This window comes from Coptis chinensis, chromosome 2 (assembly GCF_015680905.1).
Source record: "Coptis chinensis isolate HL-2020 chromosome 2, ASM1568090v1, whole genome shotgun sequence".
Classification (NCBI taxonomy): Eukaryota; Viridiplantae; Streptophyta; class Magnoliopsida; order Ranunculales; family Ranunculaceae; genus Coptis; species Coptis chinensis.
The window spans coordinates 111,286,222-111,294,720 of NC_141457.1; the positions used below are offsets into that span (position 1 = coordinate 111,286,222).

At 36.8% G+C, this 8,499-nt stretch overlaps 1 protein-coding gene across 1 annotated transcript; it reads left to right on the forward strand.

The window, feature by feature from the left end:
* The first annotated feature begins 4,198 nt into the window (after positions 1-4,198).
* LOC147520639 (putative F-box/kelch-repeat protein At4g34170) lies at positions 4,199-5,472 on the forward strand. Its single transcript, XM_086594302.1, has 2 exons — positions 4,199-4,262; positions 4,346-5,472. Exons 1-2 carry the CDS (start codon positions 4,199-4,201, stop codon positions 5,353-5,355), a joined length of 1,074 nt encoding a protein of 357 aa, XP_086450428.1. The 3' UTR covers positions 5,356-5,472.
* Positions 5,473-8,499: the final 3,027 nt, after the last annotated feature.

Sequence of the window (8,499 nt, forward strand, 5' to 3'; positions counted from 1 at the left end):
TTGTATACCTTCAAATTTCATCATTTGGTACTACTTGGTATTGTAGTTCCGCACAACTACTCAACTAGAGTCTTTAGAATTCTGTAGAAGAAATTCTAGTTATATGAGCAAGGTTTCAAAATAGTATAAATCTTGTCTCTGATTGAAACCCCTTGGCTATTATTATTATCATTGTAGTTTGCAATATAACTATCACGTTTTAGTTTTCTCTTGAAGATCCAATTCAACCTATAGATCCCCCAATAAATCAAGAGTCCAGTTTAGAGGAGTTGTATCCTTCAAAAATGACACTTCTCATAGACAGACAACTTCCTTATAGGTTAATGAATCTTCCTCAAGAAACATATAAACATCATCACCGTGAATGATGGAAATACTCATTGATAGTCTTCCAAATTTCTTGTGCAGAAATCATGGGATTATCTTATGTAGTTCATTATGAACATCCAACCACTCTATGCTAATTTTACATAAAGCACATCCTCAAAAATAAAATTAGCATATAAGACATTCAATAATAGTGTGGTCTCTACAAGATTGTTATCACGCATGACAACTAAAACAAACATCACTATTATGAGTTTCACCAATGAACATCTACTAGATAGTTCTAGGTCTCAAAAAAATTCTTTTAGATTCATTCACAATAGCCTTGGCAAAACACCCCCCACATTTTGAAGCATTTTTGGATAGGCCCAAGACCTTTCCATACTTTGTAGTTCAGTGTCTTTCTAATTATCTTGTGAGATGAATTATGGTAAAACAGTGTTATGCATATGGGTCACCACCCCCCACAGTTCAATAGTTACTCAACCTAATCAAACTTACATGCAAAACACATTATACCGCTACAAACACTAAAAGAAACAACAACAATAAAATGCACTCTTATGACAAGAATATACTTTACCTAAGTCTATGATTCTGGATCATATTAAACATAGTCATATTATGTTCATGTTATCTATATGAAAGGAAATCCACAAAAGATTCTAATGAATCTTAAAGAATAGAAGAATTAGATGAAAAGGGTTTTACCGAGATAATATCATTATCATCCTTTCTTTTCATCATTCAACATTCAACCTGTCATAGGGAGACAATCCACGACTTGTACATCACCTTGGCTATTTATTCATAGTCATAGGAGGATAATGCCTAATAAGACAATCTACAAGCCGTTACATCTCCTTGTCTAAAATAGTCCTTTGGAGGATATTGTCTAAGAAGACAAACCATTACCTTACATCTCCTTGACTAAATTAGGTTTAAGAGGATATTGATTGTTTCCCATATTGTTTCCTCTAAGTAGACAATGATGCTCATTACTTAATAATATATGACATGGTTAAACTTCATGTCAATGTTAAATAATGCATTCATGCCAAACATGGTAAATATCATATCATAGGTTAGGAAAGTAAACTTTAACTGTACCCTCACAACAAAAAAGTATCACGATATTTAAGCAAATCTAGCATTTGAATATGCAAAACAACCGAGGACTCCACCTCTTCTTTTTACATGAGCTCAAGTAAGATAGAATACCCTATCAACAAGACCTCAAGTACTACCACAACATCTAATGGCTCAACCCATTAATGTCTTCAACTAGAAAAATTTACCAATAAACTATTATCAAGTTTAAAGTAAATCCACGATGATTAATATCCAAAACTAGCATGCTATACAACTTTAACATATGCTATATTGGATATAAGCTACAAATTACTTCATCTAACATGTATTTTCACAATAGTACAATTTTAACCATCGTCTAACAACACGCATTACACTTTCATAGAGGTAAGCAATTATGCATTGAATACATTATAATTACTATCCAAGATTTGAGTGTGATTGATATTAAATATCTTAAGGTCTCTCTTAGACCATCTACATACATCTACATATGTACAAAGAAAAATAATATCAAACTACTTCTAATCAAACCAATTAATATCTTAGTGATAAACATGTATAATTTGTTGACTAGGTTATTAAATAAGTTTAAACTTAGGGATTTCCCTCCTAAGAAAAACTAGCATGCAACTCAAGGCAAGAATATCACCATATAATCAAACCAAAAGAATTGCAAAGAGTGAAAGAATACGATACCTAACCGATTGAAAAATTGGATTACCATATTTTCCTCCTTCTAGAAAAAACAGTTCAAAAGAATTGTAATTCTGAACCAGCTCATGAAGAATTGGGCATCAAGCCTTATACCACTGGAAAGCTCTTTGAATCAGCTATCCAACACAAAAAACGGATTGCAAAACCGAGCTCTGAGCTGAAAGTTATAGCAGTTTCCGTAACGAGTGACACAGCTGTCAAAAAGACGAATTTTGACGTTTTTCTTGATAGAAATCTCATATTTGACTCCCACAAACGTAGGAGTAAGGTCTAAAACCATATAGGGTTTGATAAACCACAAAATATCAATAAATATTCAATCTTTAATTGGTTTCCCTAACAAAAACGAAATTATTAGAAAATTTCTAAAGTCATAACCCAATAACACAAACAATAACTCAAAATAAAAGACTTATCTTTTGATTGCCGTATTTAAAGCACTCTCCTTTGTTCTACTACAAATTTTTTCCTTAAGATTGTTAGAATAGTTGTATGAACACAAAGAACTAAAAGTAGAAACGAAGGAACAATAGCAATGAAAAACAAGGACCCAAGTGATGGCGGGAATAACCAAGTGGATTAGAACGTCCTTAAGGAAAGATTTAAGCCCCTTCCAATGGTGCGAAAGGCAACAATGGCGTCTTCCTCACGCGAGGATTCAATGGTTAACAATGACTGACTTTTGCACTAGAAACGGACTACCCTCTAGAATAAAGAATATAATATAACTGGCGGCCGCGCGGGGAAGAAGAGAAGAAGAAAATGACTGGTTTGAGTTTTCGTTTCTCCGAGTTGAGTTTCGATCAAGTCTATTTTCTCTATGGACTCCTGATCCTATTTATAGAGGTTAGGAGAAAGAGAGACCAACTCCTAATAGAACACTGAAATTTGTTCTTTCAAAAAAAGGCAAAACAAGTTTAGGCTATTGGTCAAACTACTACCCACAACAATGAAGCCAAGCAAGGCAGCCCAAACCCTACCCGATGTGGTGGATAACCAATGTGGGACTATCTACTATGCAGTAAAGTGGAGAGAACACCATTTGTTCACACTAGTATTTAGAAATACACAAGAGATTCCAACAATATACACTATTAAGTAGTTCTCCAGTAGGTAACAACCCCATGTATAATTTTCAAATAATGAGTTGCCAGCTGACTGCGAGATCAACACTAGATATACTGTTCACTGCCATATTCTGTTCAGTCTTTTGTTGGTAGCTGGATCCATACTTTTCCCGCTTACCTTGCATACTCAATTTGTATTCACCCTTCTCTGTGAACTTTCCACTATTATTTGGAATCCAAACAGCCCTATCTTAGTATGAACATCCCATCTTAGTATGAACATCCCAGTTGTCTTAAGAAGGAATTGTTTGCTCATGCATACCGCCCAAAGATCAACATCAAGACAACAAGTCTTTACTCTTGTATATTCACCATACTGTCGTCAACAAATTCGATTAATGCAACTGATCAGATTCCTAAAATAAAACCATTCAGTTTGAACAAGAAAGAGCGATTATTCAACGCCGTTTGAACAACGAGTTACTTTTAAAGTACGTCGTCAACGTTGGGCTTTTTGAGGACCGACGTAGGGAGGGGGCACAGAAAACAACTTGAGTGTCAGACTGTCAGCCTTACAAATATTTGTCTGTCACACCTCTAGGATCACTCCTTAGTCCTTCCTCTTTGGTCTCTTTCCGCCAAAACTAACAAAAAAAAATTCATTTTTTCATTCACACTTTTTTATCACCAACCAACAATATCCCTCTCCCTTTTGTTCTTCTTCTTCAGTCGGTCTGCCACCGCCCTTGGCGGTTTTCTAGTATATGGAGTAGTGGGCTTGTGTAATCCTTGTGGGCTTGGAATTGGAAAGAGGAGTGAATTAGGAAAACGCGTATAAGAGATTGAGGCTGGAAGGGCTCTCTATAAATATGGGTATTGACCTATAGAGATCGATGTGTTTTCACTTTTGAGACTTTGAACAAAAATAAAACTGAACTCGCCCACATACCATTGTTCTTCTTCTTTCATTTATTTTCATTCCGATATTGTATCACATGGGGAAGAATAAATATCGCGACGACGATAGCTACTACTTGGAGCTTGAGAATGCGGTGAAGAGTATTAAAAAATCTCCGGAATTAGTGATTAGCCCATCGCCGTGTTGGTTTCGGTCCTCATTGGATCGTTGTTGCTCTTTTAAGTTACAATCAGAATCAATAACCACGGGAAAAACCAGTTGGGGAAGAGGTTGTTGTATATATCTTTACGTACTTGCTACGGTCAAGTACTTTGGTGCACAATAGACCCTAGTAAAGGCACCGATTGTCGTAGTCGCAATGTTACCACTAGTCTCCCTCTAGTTTCCAACATTGGTGCTGCTAGTGCCGCCCTGGGATCCAAAATTTACATGGTGGGAGGCGATTACAACCGCAAATGGCCATGGGAGGTGAGTTCGGAAGTGTTCAGCCTCGATACAAGAAACAGTAATGGCGTGTGGCAAAAAGAACGTTCTTGCATGATGGGTAAGAGGTCTTTTACTAATGCTGTAGCAACACGAGGAAAGATGTATGTATTTGGGACTGCTACCGATCGTCCTACTCCAAAACTATGGGCTGAAGTTTTTGATCCAGCTTTAGATACATGGTCCTCATTGCCTGACCCTCCTCCTGAACTGATGGGAACTTTCCATTCCCCTTTTACCGCAGTTGTTGATAATGGGAAAAAGATTCTTTTGGGCGTGGTAGATGTGGGATTGTTCTCTTTTCATGTCATAAGTGAAACTTGGAAGCGAATTTCAAACACACCTCTTTTCAATCTTTCTCGCTGGTTTAGTACGGCTGCCACATTGGATGATGTGTTGTATACTTGTAGCGGAGACCGCGTCTTTGCTTATGATCTTGTTGGAGAGGAATGGTTTAAGGAGCCGGTACATGGTATAGGTATAGCTTCTTTCAGTGTGTTGCCCCGCAGTGAAATTAATGGCGGGTTAGTGGTGGAGTCTGGAAATAAAACTTTGTGTGTTGTTTGGAGTGACTACGAATGGAATGAGAAAGAGGAAACGGGTATTAAAATGATTCGGTGTGTTAAATTTCGAGTGACTAGAGTGGAAAATTCTGAAGGCCAGCACTATTTGCGAGCTCATGTGGAGTGTCGTTCAGCTTATCTGTCCGGAGACACCACCTCCTCTCTCTACGACTGTTTCGCCTTGTAGTCGTGAACTATTTTCCTGAACTATGAACTATGATTGTAACTTGTAACATTTGTAAGTCCTATTTTCCAAGCATGGTACTAATATGTCACGAAATTGAATTATTGATTTGAATTTTCATCTTGAAATGATTGCATAACCAAATGTACATTACGTTTAACTTTTTTGACGAAATAGTCTTTCTGGCGGTACAAAAGTTGCTAATGGGTGTGATCGATATCACTATGCCTGCAAAGCATCAAACACTTCAAACAAAATTTCTAACGTTAATGAAGTTGTGAGTCCTCTGAAGTTGTTTAGCTGAGACACGAAAACTGAGTTGGCTTTTGCTACATTCCTCGGCTAGCTGGTATGAAGCTATTCTACTCTCTCCAATGCAAGATGCCTACTAGTCATTCACCAATACAAGTTCATCATTTTCTTTTACCTTTTTTTTCCTTTTTATTGGAGAGAAATAACAAACAACGAGGGAAAGGCTTAATTGTTATGAAGAAATGATTAGTTTTCTATTTAAAACTAATTTTCATTGCTAACCATGGTTAGGGATGAGTAAAGACTGTTGACAAGTCTCAATTTCTTATTTGTCCCACATGCCCACATATAAAATTTACTCGAGTAAATATCAAGTTTTGAGATACCCACCAAAATTATTAAATATAATTTTACCTTTGAAGTTCGATCAAATGAAAGAAGAAGAAGTTGTGATCATTTGGAAACAAAGTTGTCCATTGATTTTGAGGGACTGACGGGCGATAAAAAGGTTTTTAATTTGTTTGTAGTTCAAGTTTTGAGGAGAGATGAATTAATGTTGAGGACTCAAAATCGATCGTCAAGACATTTATAAGTTTTAGATTAGTCTAATTTTTTTTTTTTAAGATATGATCTTATAACTATTATAAACATTGTCGCAAAAAAATCAAAATAATCAAACTTGCTAAATAGTATTAAGAATTGTGAAAATGTACAATCCACAATTCTTAGCAATTTTTAGTTTGTCAAGTGCATAAGTACATTTGATGGGGTTACAAGTTTCGGTGACAACGTTTAAAGTAATTAGGAGATCATATCTATAAAAAAATAGGCTAATTTAAAACTAATAAATGCCCTACCGATTTTGATTTTGTTTACATGTTTTCTTAACATTGATCCCTAAAACCCCTCCCATGATACATATTGTAGAGGTTTGGTGTTTTGGGGTGAACGACCTGGTGTTCTATTTGATAGAGAATGGCTGCACTCTTCTTGGGGCAAAAGTTGCCTACGTATCAAATTTCTCGGGGTAAACTTGAATCAAGTCTTACGTAGTTCATCTCTCTCTACTTATAGATGTTTGAGCTGACTTTCCTTATTTGCTTCAGGCCGTTATCAGGTGTAGATCCACATTGTGTGCTATCTTGATGATTCGCAATTACTCCTAATGTTACAAAGTTAATGTCTCCTTGATTGGTGTGTGTTGAGCTCGAGATTACACTTAGATGATTTGCTTCCATATATGGTCAGAGCTGAGATTTGGGATGACACGAGTCTAAGTCGTTACAACGTCTTGGCAATGTGGTATGGTGATGGAGATCGACACGGGTTGTGGACGCGTGTCTTTGTAGTGATATGAAATGTAGAGCGGAGGGTACTTACATAGCCCCCTTTGTTTTACTTCTTGTTTGGACAGCTGGGGTGTGAAACTAAAAGTTAAAACAAAGCTTTTTAACACGTGTCCGTTTGATGGGGTTTTTTTTTTTTTTTTTTAATTTTGGAAAAATGTGCGGGAACAGTTGGATCTGACCCATGGGCCCAAAAGCGCGGCGGTTTGTGGGCGAGTTATGATTGCTTTCATGGGAATACGAAAAGGTTTTGTTAGTTTTTCGAGGTTTGTGCAGTTAAGGGGTTTTGGTTTGCGAAAGGTTTTTCATCTGTTCATTTTACCAACAAAGGAAAAGCAGAGCGAAAGAAAGAAAAGAAAAGAAAATTTTTTCAATCCTTTGTTCTCAGGTTCGTCTTTCTATCTCAAAAAACTTGATCTTTTGTTTTGTTTTTGTTTTAGTAATGTCGGTCACTAGTGATAGCTTGAGTGGTAAAGTTAAGGTTGATCAGTGGAGAGAGAGAACGTTGAGTGAGGATGATGATGCTGTTAGGGCACGTAGTGGAGGTGAGGCGTCATCGTCTTCTTCATTGGAGACGATGACTGACGTGGCGGTGTCCAGGTCGGTGTGGGATATGATAAGCACCAAAACTGTAATATGAAACCTGTCACACCCCGAATTTCGACAGAATTCGGAAAAAACATTATTTGTCCCCGACCCTTCGATCTCCGAGGTGTGACGCATTCTCCACTTCCAAAAACCCATAAACGGTTTAAAAATATGCGGATAATTAAAACCAATAAAAATTTAACTTAAACAGCGGTCATCTTCATTACCAAAACAATTTACAAATGAAAATGCAAATAACCTTATCTCAACCGAAAATCTATATCACCTCGAGGGAAAACAAAACTTATCACGAGATCAACGCTTAACGCAAAACCACAAACGAAACGATTTTCTTCAACACTAAACTGTCAAGACTTATCAACTATGTTCATTTAATGAACACACCCGATAAACAAACATGCAAATCGAATTGACATTATAAACAATCTTTGGTGTGAGTAGCTCTAAAAACAACATATACTTATACAAATATATACATAATCCATCACGGTTAGTTCCTCCACCCAGAGAAGCTTTAACTTTCAACGACTAATACAACATCCTTAAGTTCAATAACTAAGGCGGGTAGTTCCTCAACCGGACTTTTAACTTCCCACTAACCACACCACAAACTATACTCATAATAAATAAAGGCATGTAGTTCCTACATCGAGAAGTTTTAGGTTCTAATTAAACTATAACCAGCCAAGCATATACAATCATCTATCTAAAGATACATCATTAACCAACACATTACCATAATTAGATTATTTCAGGCTTTCTTTGCGTGTCTCTAAAATCACGTCGTATCTATGTCTTACCTAGTTTCCCTGGCTACCACAATCGCGAAACAACCGAACATGTACATCCACATGCCTCCCTTTACATAATGAACCACTCCGTGCGTAACCACCCTGAGCGAGATGCCGCACACCAGGTAAATCCTCACACGGAAGCAATT

Bases quoted from the DNA above. Each gene is read 5' to 3' on its own strand.
- LOC147520639 (XM_086594302.1), top strand. From the start codon at position 4,199: ATGGGGAAGAATAAATATCGCGACGACGATAGCTACTACTTGGAGCTT. The intron at 4,263-4,345 runs GTATTAAAAAAT...TGCTCTTTTAAG, and splicing joins GCTTGAGAATGCGGTGAAGA to TTACAATCAGAATCAATAAC.